This window comes from Symphalangus syndactylus, chromosome 4, assembly GCF_028878055.3.
Source record: "Symphalangus syndactylus isolate Jambi chromosome 4, NHGRI_mSymSyn1-v2.1_pri, whole genome shotgun sequence".
NCBI lineage: Eukaryota > Metazoa > Chordata > Mammalia > Primates > Hylobatidae > Symphalangus > Symphalangus syndactylus.
This window is the reverse complement of record NC_072426.2, coordinates 159,831,181-159,845,336: the sequence shown is the minus strand read 5'-3', so window position 1 is coordinate 159,845,336 and position 14,156 is coordinate 159,831,181. Positions and strand designations below refer to the sequence as shown.

The 14,156-nt window shown below is 43.7% G+C and overlaps 1 protein-coding gene across 11 annotated transcripts in view; it reads left to right on the top strand.

Annotated features, from left to right (window-relative positions):
- The window catches only part of FAT1 (FAT atypical cadherin 1), a 141,952-nt gene that overhangs the window by 104,492 nt on the left and 23,304 nt on the right, over nucleotides 1-14,156 (top strand). For all 11 annotated transcript variants that reach the window (XR_008657359.2, XR_008657358.2, XM_055276668.2 and 8 more), the window contains 5 exons: nucleotides 1,488-5,555; nucleotides 6,067-6,263; nucleotides 10,529-10,682; nucleotides 11,530-11,763; nucleotides 13,125-13,514. Coding sequence is in view for 9 of the 11 variants with exons in the window: in XM_055276668.2 (XP_055132643.1) it covers nucleotides 1,488-5,555; nucleotides 6,067-6,263; nucleotides 10,529-10,682; nucleotides 11,530-11,763; nucleotides 13,125-13,514 (5,043 nt within the window). In the remaining 2 variants the exon portion in view is untranslated. The remainder of the gene's footprint in view (nucleotides 1-1,487; nucleotides 5,556-6,066; nucleotides 6,264-10,528; nucleotides 10,683-11,529; nucleotides 11,764-13,124; nucleotides 13,515-14,156) is intronic.

Sequence of the window (14,156 nt, the reverse complement as noted above, 5' to 3'; positions counted from 1 at the left end):
TAGTGTCTCAAAAGCCTGGCAGGGGCAGTAGGACCCAGTTCTCGGCCAGGGTTCAGCTCAGAGCGTCAGGGCCTAGAGAAATCCTGGGCCTCCGCCCTGTGGCAGACTGAGGCGCTGCCTTGGGGCCTGGATGCAGAGCCAGTAAGACTTAATGAAAACCAGGCTGGATCTGGTCTCTAAAAAATGGCCACGTATTTTTGGAAAATGTATTAAAGGAAGGAAGTGAAGACTGTAGAGGAAGTGTTTACTGTTAATGATGTGGAGAAAGAAGTGCTTGGTTAATCCCCTGGTTTGCAGCTCACACTAAGTAGTTCTGGTCTGTGAAATGCCACACTTATGGCAAACCTAGAGCAAGAATTTGAGAAAGCAGTTAAGTGGCAAGTGAGCTTTGTTTTGGGTAAGTGTAATAGTTCATTTGGGGAAAATAAATTCTGTGCTATGACAGGGATGGTGAATTCTGGGTGCTTATTCATGAAACAGAAAAAGGATGGGGGGGCTCGTGGATGGATTAAACCTGAGAGCCTGCAACGCCACCCTGATTTATCCAAAAGGGCTGTAGAGAACTGCTTGTTTCTTTGACGATTCAGTCGATGATACGAAATTATACAATATTCTGGAGTTGTGGTTGCAGCTAAAGATACATATAGTATAGCCTGAAAAGGTCCAAAGAAAAGGCAGTAAAACACTATCTTCGAGCAGCCTCTCAGCTTCAGCGCTGCTGACATTTGGAACCAGATATTTTTTGTTGTGCAGGGCTGTCCTGTGCATTGTAGGATGCTTAACAACACCCCTGGTCTCCACCCACGAGACGCCAGGAGCACCTTCTTCCGACAAGTAGTGACAACCAAAAATGTTTGCAGGCATTACCAGATGTCTCCTTGGGAGCAGAATCGCCCCCAGGGGAAAACCACTGACCTAGAGGATAAGTTGACCTGAGAAAGATAAGAAGGGAATGTTGTTGCAGTCTTCAAAACCTATAAAGTGGGGTGGGTTACACACATTTATCCATGGAAAATTGTCTCTTGAAGCTTGATGTCAATTTCTTATTGAATCAAAATCTTTCGTAATGAATACAAATCTTAAGAATTCGTAAGTCATTACCGTTGAAAATACAAGTGTGGTCCAGAAGTGTTTTGAGGGACTCCTGGAAAGTGACTCACTCAACAGCTTTGTGGAAGGATATGCTTGTCTTTCCACCACACATTCCTACTGCAGCCGAGAGAGGGAGTTTTGGCTTTAAGACCAGAGTGCTATTTCTTCTGTTTTTTGTTTTTCATCATTTCTGGACAAAATTCTGTAAAGTATACCTGGTTTTAGGTGGATAAAAATAAAACAAGTTGAAGGTTCCATTCAAATGTTGACATCCCCTGAGTGTCTGCTCAATTCCGGAATCTAATTTTTGAGGATACCTTTGTTTCTGTTTCTCTAACTACTACTGCTATTGCTCCTTGTATTTTTCTCTAACGTGTTTTTTCCTCTCCTTCCAGGAAATATTGGAAATTCTTTTGTGATTGATCCTGTCTTGGGCTCTATTAAAACAGCCAAAGAATTAGATCGAAGTAACCAAGTGGAGTATGATTTAATAGTAAAAGCTACAGATAAGGGCAGTCCACCTATGAGTGAAATAACTTCCGTGCGTATCTTCGTCACAATTGCTGACAACGCCTCTCCGAAGTTTACATCAAAAGAATATTCTGTTGAAATTAGTGAAACTGTCAGCATTGGGAGTTTTGTTGGGATGGTTACAGCCCATAGTCAGTCATCAGTGGTGTATGAAATAAAAGATGGAAATATAGGTGATGCTTTTGATATTAATCCACATTCTGGAACTATCATCACTCAGAAAGCCCTGGACTTTGAAGCTTTGCCCATTTACACATTGATAATACAAGGAACTAACATGGCTGGTTTGTCCACTAATACAACGGTTCTAGTTCACCTGCAGGATGAGAATGACAACTCGCCAGTTTTTATGCAGGCAGAATATACAGGACTCATTAGTGAATCAGCCTCAATTAACAGTGTGGTCCTAACTGACAGGAATGTCCCACTGGTGATTCGAGCAACTGATGCTGATAAAGACTCAAGTGCTTTGCTTGTGTATCACATTGTTGAACCATCTGTACACAAATATTTTGCTATTGATTCTAGCACTGGTGCTATTCATACAGTACTAAGTCTGGACTATGAAGAAACAAGTATTTTTCACTTCACCGTACAAGTGCATGACATGGGAACCCCACGTTTATTTGCTGAGTATGCAGCTAATGTAACAGTACATGTAATTGACATTAATGACTGCCCTCCTGTGTTCGCCAAGCCATTATATGAAGCATCTCTTTTGTTGCCAACGTACAAAGGAGTAAAAGTCATCACAGTAAATGCTACAGATGCCGATTCAAGCGCATTTGCACAGTTGATTTACTCCATCACCGAAGGCAACATCGGGGAGAAGTTTTCTATGGACTACAAGACTGGTGCTCTCACTGTCCAAAACACAACTCAGTTAAGAAGCCGCTATGAGCTAACCGTTAGAGCTTCCGATGGCAGATTTGCCGGCCTTACCTCTGTCAAAATTAATGTGAAAGAAAGCAAAGAAAGTCACCTAAAGTTTACCCAGGATGTCTACTCTGCAGTAGTGAAAGAGAATTCCACCGAGGCCAAAACATTAGCTGTCATTACTGCTATTGGGAATCCAATCAATGAGCCTTTGTTTTATCACATCCTCAACCCAGATCGCAGATTTAAAATAAGCCGCACTTCAGGAGTTCTGTCAACCACTGGTATACCCTTCGATCGTGAGCAGCAGGAGGCGTTTGATGTGGTTGTAGAAGTGACAGAGGAACATAAGCCTTCCGCAGTGGCCCACGTTGTTGTGAAGGTCATTGTAGAAGACCAGAATGATAATGCACCGGTGTTTGTCAACCTTCCCTACTACGCCATTGTTAAAGTGGACACTGAGGTGGGCCATGTCATTCGCTATGTCACTGCTGTAGACAGAGACAGTGGCAGAAACGGGGAAGTGCATTACTACCTCAAGGAACATCATGAACACTTTCAGATTGGACCCTTGGGTGAAATTTCACTGAAAAAGCAATTTGAACTTGACACCTTAAATAAAGAATATCTTGTTGCAGTGGTTGCAAAAGATGGAGGGAACCCGGCCTTTTCAGCGGAAGTTATCGTTCCGATCACTGTCATGAATAAAGCCATGCCTGTGTTTGAAAAACCTTTCTACAGTGCAGAGATTGCAGAGAACATCCAGGTGCACAGCCCTGTGGTCCACGTGCAGGCCAACAGCCCAGAAGGCTTGAAAGTGTTCTACAGCATCACAGATGGAGACCCTTTCAGCCAGTTCACTATTAACTTCAATACTGGAGTTATCAACATTATAGCTCCTCTGGACTTTGAGGCCCACCCAGCATATAAACTGAGCATACGTGCAACTGACTCCTTGACGGGCGCTCATGCTGAAGTATTTGTGGACATCATAGTAGAGGACATCAATGATAACCCTCCTGTGTTTGCTCAGCAGTCTTATGCGGCAACCCTGTCTGAGGCATCTGTAATTGGAACATCTGTTGTTCAAGTCCGAGCCACAGATTCTGATTCAGAACCAAATAGAGGAATCTCATACCAGATGTTTGGGAATCTCAGCAAGAGTCATGATCATTTTCATGTAGACAGCAGCACTGGCCTCATCTCACTCCTCAGAACCCTGGATTACGAGCAGTCCCGGCAGCTCACGATTTTTGTGAGGGCTGTTGATGGTGGTATGCCCCCGCTGAGCAGTGATGTGATTGTCACGGTGGATGTTACCGACCTCAATGATAATCCACCACTCTTTGAACAACAGATTTACGAAGCCAGAATTAGCGAGCACGCCCCTCATGGGCATTTTGTGACCTGTGTAAAAGCCTATGATGCAGACAGTTCAGACACAGACAAGTTGCAGTATTCCATTCTGTCTGGCAATGATCATAAACATTTTGTCATTGACAGTGCAACAGGGATTATCACCCTCTCAAACCTGCGCCGGCACGCCTTGAAGCCATTTTACAGTCTTAACCTGTCAGTTTCTGATGGAGTTTTTAGAAGTTCCACCCAGGTTCATGTAACTGTAATTGGAGGCAATTTGCACAGTCCTGCTTTTCTTCAGAACGAATATGAAGTGGAACTAGCTGAAAACGCTCCGCTACATACCCTGGTGATGGAGGTGAAAACTACCGATGGGGATTCTGGTATTTATGGTCACGTTACTTACCATATTGTAAATGACTTTGCCAAAGACAGATTTTACATAAATGAGAGAGGACAGATATTTACTTTGGAGAAACTTGATCGAGAAACCCCAGCGGAGAAAGTGATCTCCGTCCGTTTAATGGCTAAGGATGATGGAGGAAAAGTTGCTTTCTGCACTGTGAATGTCATCCTTACAGATGACAATGATAATGCACCACAATTTCGAGCAACCAAATATGAAGTGAATATCGGATCCAGTGCTGCTAAAGGGACTTCAGTCATTAAAGTTCTTGCAAGTGATGCTGATGAGGGCTCCAATGCCGACATCACCTATGCCATTGAAGCAGACTCTGAAAGTGTAAAAGAGAATTTGGAAATTAACAAACTGTCAGGCGTAGTCACTACAAAGGAGAGCCTCATTGGCTTGGAAAATGAATTCTTCACTTTCTTTGTTAGAGCTGCAGATAATGGGTCTCCATCAAAAGAATCTGTTGTTCCCGTCTATGTTAAAATCCTTCCGCCAGAAATGCAGCTTCCAAAATTTTCAGAACCTTTCTATACCTATACAGTGTCGGAGGACGTGCCTATTGGAACAGAAATAGACCTCATCCGAGCAGAACATAGCGGGACTGTTCTTTACAGCCTGGTCAAAGGGAATACTCCAGAAAGCAATAGGGATGAGTCCTTTGTGATTGACAGACAGAGCGGGAGACTGAAGCTGGAGAAGAGTCTTGATCATGAGACCACTAAGTGGTATCAGTTTTCCATACTGGCCAGGTGCACTCAGGATGACCACGAGGTGGTGGCGTCTGTAGATGTTAGTATCCAAGTGAAAGATGCAAATGACAACAGCCCGGTCTTTGAATCTAGTCCATATGAGGCATTCATTGTTGAAAACCTGCCAGGGGGAAGTAGAGTAATTCAGATCAGGGCATCTGATGCTGACTCAGGAACCAATGGCCAAGTTATGTATAGCCTGGATCAGTCGCAAAGTGTGGAAGTCATTGAATCCTTTGCCATTAACATGGAAACGGGCTGGATTACAACTTTAAAGGAACTTGACCATGAAAAGAGAGATAATTACCAGATTCAAGTGGTTGCATCAGATCATGGTGAAAAGATCCAGCTATCCTCCACAGCCATTGTGGATGTTACCGTCACCGATGTCAACGATAGTCCACCACGATTCACGGCCGAGATCTATAAAGGGACTGTGAGTGAGGATGACCCCCCAGGTGGGGTGATTGCCATCTTAAGTACCACGGATGCCGATTCTGAAGAGATCAACAGACAAGTTACATATTTCATAACAGGTAAAAAATTCAAACCAAACGGTTTAATTTAAAATGATTTTTAGAAGCATAAAGTATAAGATCTGTATTGTATGGAAATTGGGGACTTTAAGGGATGATTTTACTTAAAAATACCTAAAATAATAAGTAGAAATAATGTCTGTTGAGCCTCATTTCAAGCTTGTTACCTGAGCAAAGCTACCAGTTGTTTCATTAGACTGTTTTTGATTTTTGTGACTCATTCTTTTGAATTATTATACACACTTATACTTAGTGTATAATAAATATATTATAATTAAAAACATTATAGTTTTAATGCAGGCTAAATGATTATTTAGTAGTCTTAATGCTATGTTTATACATTTTAATGCTGCCCTTGTTTTTGTAAATTGGAAGGCTAATATATGCCAAATTAATTTTTTAATACTCAATTATTTTAAACGATAACATCTTTTGTACAGTTTATTTTTTCTGTTACTTATTTTTATCCTTTCAACAAATATGACTATCATCTTCCTCATTGATTTAATAGGAGGGGATCCTTTAGGACAGTTTGCTGTTGAAAATATACAGAATGAATGGAAGGTATATGTGAAGAAACCTCTGGACAGGGAAAAAAGGGACAATTACCTTCTTACTATCACAGCAACTGATGGCACCTTCTCATCAAAAGCGATAGTTGAAGTGAAAGTTCTGGATGCAAATGACAACAGTCCAGTTTGTGAAAAGGTAAGCAGCTCTTTCCTTACATTTGCGTGTTATGAATTTAAATTTCTTAATTCTTTCAATGGGACCATCATTTGTCGCTGTGGTGTAATTCACATGTGTTTTATGATCGCTTACTGATTAAGCAGAGGTGTTAAATGGGGTAAGACTTGGAAAAGCTTCAGAACTATTTGCAGGAATGCTAAATAAATCAAAAGCCTCATTCTAGAAAACTAAATTATGGACAGGACTCCAGTTGCGTCTAACACTGAAAATGCTCTGTAAACTTTTCATGGGGGCATTCTCTTAATATGGGGATACAGCTGTTCTGGGGGAAGGATCTGACAGGAAACAAAGGGCCGATGTGCCGTGAGACAGTTTTGGGGGCATCTGCTCTTCTGCACGCTAGAGAAGCTCAGAGGTGGACAGCGTGCTTCCTGCATCTGCGTGGCTCACCATTCAGTGAGAACTAAAAGTAGACATAGGAAGGGCTGCTCCCTCCAAGGTTAGATGAGGGCCATGTGGCTCGAGCAGGGGTGGTCCCTGGGGCCAGAGGGTGAGAAGGGCTGCCCAGAGAAAGGGCTGGCTCAGCTTCGGGGGACAGTAACGAGGTCGTCAGGAGTGGGTGGGGAGGGGCCGTGGAGTGTGAGGAGGGATTGTGGGAGTAGCCACTGAGTTTACCAGAAGTGGGGAGTCTGTGCTGAGAGTCTTGGAAAAGGGTGAACTGGATTACAGTGGGCGGTGGCGGTCGTTCCAGGGGATTTGAACTCGATCTTAGAGAAAATAGGGACTTTGGAGCCTTTTATATCAGTAATGAGACGAGTTCCTTAAGAAGCTTAGTTTGGAAGCATCATGCCCGTTATTTAGACAGGGAGGAGTGGATGCAAGGGGGCCCTGGAAAGGCAGAGGTGGGGAAGGAGTGAAAGGACCAAAGCCACCACCAAGGAGGACCATCTGGTGTGACAGCCGGCCAGTGTGCCGTCGAGCCAAAGTCACCACCAAGGAGGACCATCTGGTGTGACAGCCGGCCAGCGTGCCATCGAGCCAAAGCCACCACCCAGGAGGACCATCTGGTGTGACAGCCGGCCAGCGTGCCATCAAACCAAAGCCACCACCAAAGAGGACCATCTGGTGTGACAGCCAGCCAGCATGCTGTCAAACCAAAGCCACCACCGAGGAGGACCATCTGGTGTGACAGCCGGCCAGCGTGCCATTGAGCCAAAGCCACCACTGAGGAGGACCATCTGGTGTGACAGCCGGCCAGCGTGCCATTGAGCCAAAGCCACCACTGAGGAGGACCATCTGGTGTGACAGCCGGCCAGTGTGCCATCAAACCAAAGCCACCACCGAGGAGGACCATCTGGTGTGACAGCCAGCCAGTGTGCCATGGAGCCAAAGCCACCACCAAGGAAGACCATCTGGTGTGACAGCCGGCCAGTGTGCCATCAAACCAAAGCCACCACCCAGGAGGACCATCTGGTGTGACAGCCGGCCAGCATGCTGTCAAACCAAAGCCACCACCGAGGAGGACCATCTGGTGTGACAGCCGGCCAGCGTGCCATCAAACCAAAGCCACCACCCAGGAGGACCATCTGGTGTGACAGCCGGCCAGTGTGCCATCGAGCCAAAGCCACCACCAAGGAGGACCATCTGGTGTGACAGCCGGCCAGTGTGCCATCGAGCTAAAGCCACCACCGAGGAGGACCATCTGGTGTGACAGCCGGCCAGTGTGCCATCGAGCCAAAGCCACCACCGAGGAGGACCATCTGGTGTGACAGCCAGCCAGCGTGCCGTCAAACTAAAGTCACCACCAAGGAGGACCATCTGGTGTGACAGCCGGCCAGCGTGCCATCAAACCAAAGCCACCACCCAGGAGGACCATCTGGTGTGACAGCCGGCCAGCGTGCCGTCAAACTAAAGTCACCACCAAGGAGGACCATCTGGTGTGACAGCCGGCCAGCGTGCCATCAAACCAAAGCCACCACCCAGGAGGACCATCTGGTGTGACAGCCGGCCAGTGTGCCATCGAGCCAAAGCCACCACCGAGGAGGACCATCTGGTGTGACAGCCGGCCAGTGTGCCGTCGAGCCAAAGCCACCACCGAGGAGGACCATCTGGTGTGACAGCCGGCCAGCGTGCCGTCGAGCCAAAGCCACCACCAAGGAGGACCATCTGGTGTGACAGCCGGCCAGTGTGCCATCAAACCAAAGTCACCACCGAGGAGGACCATCTGGTGTGACAGCCGGCCAGCATGCTGTCAAACCAAAGCCACCACCGAGGAGGACCATCTGGTGTGACAGCCGGCCAGCGTGCCGTCGAGCCAAAGCCACCACCAAGGAGGACCATCTGGTGTGACAGCCGGCCAGTGTGCCATTGAGCCAAAGTCACCACCAAGGAAGACCATCTGGTGTGACAGCCGGCCAGTGTGCCATTGAGCCAAAGTCACCACCAAGGAAGACCATCTGGTGTGACAGCCGGCCAGTGTGCCATTGAGCCAAAGCCACCACCGAGGAGGACCATCTGGTGTGACAGCCGGCCGGCGTGCCATGGAGCCCAACTTTCTACAGGAGTAGGGGGAGCGACCAAGGCCGTGGCAAAGAGGAGTCTGAGCCGGGGGCTGGTTTTAGAGGAGTTCCATGTTAAGTTCCAATTCCAGTTTGCTCAAGTAATGAGACATTCAGTTGACCATGTTTTTTAGACATTGAGAGATGGCGAGATGTTGGATGGGTATTAGGGAAAGGTGTGGAAACTTGGCGTTGTCTCTGGATAGCTGAAAATTGACTGCATTTGAGAGGATACTAACAAAAAGGGGAAAAAAGAAGAGAGAGCTATTTCCAAAGGGAGAAGGAGGCTGAGCTGGAAGGAAGAGGAGGACACCAGTGCAGTGCCACCCCGGGTTGGGGAGAAGAGGACTCTGGGGAGACAGGGTGGCGAGTGGAGCTGGGATGTTTGGGATGCGAAACAGACCACTGGGGTCCCACGATGCTGTGCAGGTGGTGGTCTTGGTAGCAGGATGTGGATGGGTGCCTGATGGCAGATCAGAGAGGGAAGTGATGAAGAAATAGACCTGCCCAGGGAAGAAGGCCGAGAGTGACAGGGAGGAGGAGTGTGCTGGGCCAGGAGAAGGCTGGGTAGAGAGGAATGTGATTGTGAAGAGGATGGAGGAGTTGGAACCCACCACAGGTTCTGTGAGTCTGAGATGCTTGTGGCTGTAGAAAGTGATAGGGCTGTTCTCAGGGAAAGACTTAAGATGGAAGAACGCTTAACTTCAGTCATGAGGGGAAGGGGAACTTCTGAGGGATGAGGAGTTAATTCCAGTTCTTATCTGTACTTTTTATTTTCAGGAGGGGTGCGACATTCTGTCTCTCTTACAGCAACTAAGTGTCTTTGGTTGTTTTTTAGCCCTTTGATATTATTTCAATATAATACTGTATCGTCTTCAGGAATAAGACTGGGACACTAGATCCTTTAAATTCATCCTATTATGAAATACCCTTTTTCCTGAGTCCTTTTCCATGGAGTACTTTTCCATGAGTACTTCACTAGTAGTTGAGTTCAGATTAAGAAAATCAACAGAATCTTAATCTTTTTGTCTTAGGTTTTAATTTATGGCATGGATTTCTAAATAATTGGAACTGGAAACAAGTGTTCACCATGTTTGAGCATGAGGGCAGATGTGAGGAGAGAGGGCACCAGGGTCACACAGGGCAGTAGAAGGGGCTGAAGACAGGGCACCAGGATCACGCAGGGCAGTGGAAGGGCCTGAGCCTTCATCAGAGTCCCTTCTGTGGCCTACAAGAATCTTCGTTTTCTCCCATAACGTGAAACTTGCTTCTCTCTCAACTGCAGTTATTTATGTTAGGAACATTTGCAAAAAATAAATTCCTGTATTTGGAAATAAGCAGATACGATATAACAGGTATTTATTCTCTGCAGTTTTTAGGTAAATATGGAGCACTACTCACATTTTCGATTACTACTTACGTTTTCTCATAGGGATTTGAATGTGAAATCAGCTTAATGACATATAATAGCATTTTGTAGGTTGAACGCCAGGCCAGGCTCTTTCAGGGATGTGGAGCTGGTGGCTGCTCCACGGCTGTTCCTTATTTCACATGTGTTTTATGTTTTATGAGAAAAATCGTTTTCAAAGCTCTTGGGATTTTATCTTTAGTCATTTCCCATGTTTTCTGTGGTCAAAGATGAATGATTTCTTTTCCGTTATTTCCTTGATGTTTGTGCTGCCTGTTAATGTTTTTATGTAACGTTTTTGTTTAAACTCTTTGCAGACTTTATATTCAGACACTATTCCTGAAGACGTCCTTCCTGGAAAACTGATCATGCAGATCTCTGCTACAGACGCAGACATCCGCTCTAACGCTGAAATTACGTACACATTATTGGGTTCAGGTGCAGAAAAATTCAAACTAAATCCAGACACAGGTAATGATGGAGTTCGGGACAAAATAAATTGTATATTCCAACAGTATCATATATGTGGGTGATTTTAGATCACACACAAAATTTGAAATTACATTTTGCCCTTTTCAAATGTATTCTGATGCTCCGAAGCTGACATCTCTTAGAAATCTTACCAGCAATTTAGTGCATAAAATTCGAGGTGAGATTTTTTTAAAAACAGTAAGAATATCACCTAACTGAATGAAGGATTTAAAATTTAGAAGGCGTTTATACCACTTGTTTAAAAAAAACAACCCTCAGAAGTTAAAGTATAACTCAAGCTTTCTGCTTTTTATCCATTTTATTTAAATAGCATATTTTTCTTGAATTGGTGACCATAAATTTATCACTTAGGATAATTTAGAATTTTCATAAACAAAATGATTTATGGTATTTTATTTATTTTAAAATAGAGTTGTTGTCCTTTTGTATTTTGGTAAAATTGGAATCAACTAAGTTTCCTGTTAAGCCTTTTTATTTTCTTCCTAAAGAACTAATTGTGAACATGTGAATCTAATTTTTGAGTCAATTTAAACTTTTAAAATTTTGGTAAATTAGGTAGCTGTTTCACCTGTGCAGTCTTATACACAAGGTGAGAGGCCCTGGCTTCAGACCTGCAGGACTTAAAGAGCTAGCCCCTGGCAGGGTTGGAGACCTGGAGCTCACCGCCTCTTGCAGCTGTTGCATCTGTCACTGATAATACTGGTCTCAAGAGGAAGGCTGTGAATACTCAGACTAAGTAATTGAAAGACAAAAGGGGAGGAAATAAGATGTACAACTGCAGGTCACATCTTAAATTACAAGTGAGTCCATTTGTTTTTGGTTGTAGGTGAACTGAGAACGTCAACCCCCCTTGATCGTGAGGAGCAAGCTGTTTATCATCTTCTCGTCAGGGCCACAGATGGAGGAGGAAGATTCTGCCAAGCCAGTGTTGTGCTCACGCTAGAAGACGTGAACGATAGCGCCCCCGAATTCTCTGCCGATCCTTATGCCATCACTGTGTTTGAAAACACAGAGCCCGGAACACTGCTGACAAGAGTGCAGGCCACGGATGCCGACGCAGGTATCTCCTGGGGATGCTCTTGCTCGACGCTGCTCACTGAGATCCTAGGAGCCTCTGTTTCAAAACACACCCCAGATTCAGCCTGTGCCATTCACTCCACCTCATGCATGTTCCATAGCCCTTCCTTGTTGTGGAAGGAAATCTTTAGAGTAATTAATTAATTTTTAATGAATATTTAAAGTTCCAAAGTTGTGCCCAGTGAACCTACTGCTGTGAGGTATCTAAAATTCTGGTTACTGAATATTAACTGATCTTCATATCCCATTGAATTAATTAGTGATGTGTTATTTTGTAAATAAACCATTGGTGACAGAGAGAGCTTTTAGCATCATTGGAACATAACGGAAGCAAATGCTTTATTGTTATAGGTTTACAAATCTTTCAAAATTTTTTTAGAGAAAATTGGACTATAGAATGTATATTTGTAGCATTTGATAGCAGAGAATAACTTCTTCAGTCATACCACAGGTTGAGTATTCCTTATTTATTATAGTTGGAACTAGAAGTATTTTTGGATTTTTGGGTATTTTTCAGATTTTGGAATATTTGCAGTGTGTACTTAGCAGTTGGGTATCCCAACTCCAAAAATCTGAAATCCTAAATGCTCCAGTGAGCATTTTTTTTAAAAGCATCGGTTCTGCACTCAAAAAGTTAATAGATTTTGGAGCATTTCAAATTTCAGATTTTCAGTTTAGGGATACTCATCCTGTGATTCTGAGAAATTTCAGAAGAATAGCAAAAATGTTGCTTTTCAGATCTTTGTCACCAAAGCTAAATGATAAACAGATTTGATTTCTAAAGGTTTGTGAGGTACTGTAGTATTGGCTCCTATATGAAATAGTCTAAGAAGCCAGATTCCCATGAAATTACATTTACATTTGTTTTAACAGAGTAAGTTGTTAATCAAAAAAGTTTACTTTTTAAAGATCATAGTCATACAAATTTGCAAATAATGTATATTAGCATTTACCTTCTAAAAAAAATTTTCTACCTGTTTGTTTTTTAAAAAAAAAAAAAATGTGTTGGCCGGGTGTGGTGGCTCACGCCTGTGATCCCAGCACTTTGGGAGACTGAGGCGGGTGGATCACGAGGTCAGGAGTTCAAGACCAGCCTGGCCAACATGGTGAAACCCCGTCTCTAATAAAAATACAAAAATTAGAGCGTGTCTGTAACCCCAGCCACTCGGGAGGCTGAGGCAGGAGAATTGCTTGAACCTGGGGGACAGAGGTTGCAGTGAGCCAAGATCATGCCACTGCACTCCAGCCTGGGCGACAGAGGGAGACTCCATCTCAAAAAAAAAAAAAAAAAAGTGTTTAACTTTTTTGTTTAAAATCTTTTGACATGTTTATATGTCTTCATAGGATTAAATCGGAAGATTTTATACTCACTGATTGACTCTGCTGATGGACAGTTCTCCATTAATGAATTATCTGGAATTATTCAGTTAGAAAAACCTTTGGACAGAGAACTCCAGGCAGTATACACCCTCTCTTTGAAAGCTGTGGACCAGGGCTTGCCAAGGAGGCTGACTGCCACTGGCACTGTGGTCGTATCAGTTCTTGACATAAATGACAACCCCCCTGTGTTTGAGTACCGTGAATATGGTGCCACCGTGTCTGAGGACATTCTTGTTGGAACTGAAGTTCTTCAAGTGTATGCAGCAAGTCGGGATATTGAAGCAAATGCAGAAATCACCTACTCAATAATAAGTGGAAATGAACATGGGAAATTCAGCATAGATTCTAAAACAGGTAACCTACCATTTATCTGAGAGGAAACCCTTCATTCCACCAAAAAGACTAGATTTGCTTAACCACGTTGCCTTATATTAAGTGACCCTGTGTTGTCAGTAGATGTTCTAAAAAAGGTAAATCAAGTTTTCTTTTAGTTGTTTACAGTGGGATTGAATGTTGTTTGAAAGACTTCAGATTATAGTTCTACTTAATACATTCTGGGCATGTTCATTATAAAATACAAGCAAATTAACTTAAAATAGAAAATCAAAGCATCATGTTCTGTTAATTTAGTTGAGATGTAAGGTATAGCAAGTTAGTAAAGATAAGAATAGGGGATAGTAGAGGTCCTTATGTAATCAGACTCATGGATGGTAACTTCCCAAGTGAAATAGTAATTCTAGTCTTTTTTATTTTAGTTTCTGTAGTGGGCTTCTGATAATATATTAGGTTGACTTCGTTATCGTGCTAGTTATCTGTAGCAGTTGGAGTACTTTGAATCACACTTAGGAAAAGACTGCCAACAAGCTCAAAAGGCATAGGAACTGCTGACTCCTGCTGCATGAATGCTTCATCATCTTGCTAACCTGTGGCCTAAAATAGTCCTAAGTCTTAAAACAGTGTAAAAAGCTGCTCCGTTCAAATTTATATTTATATAAA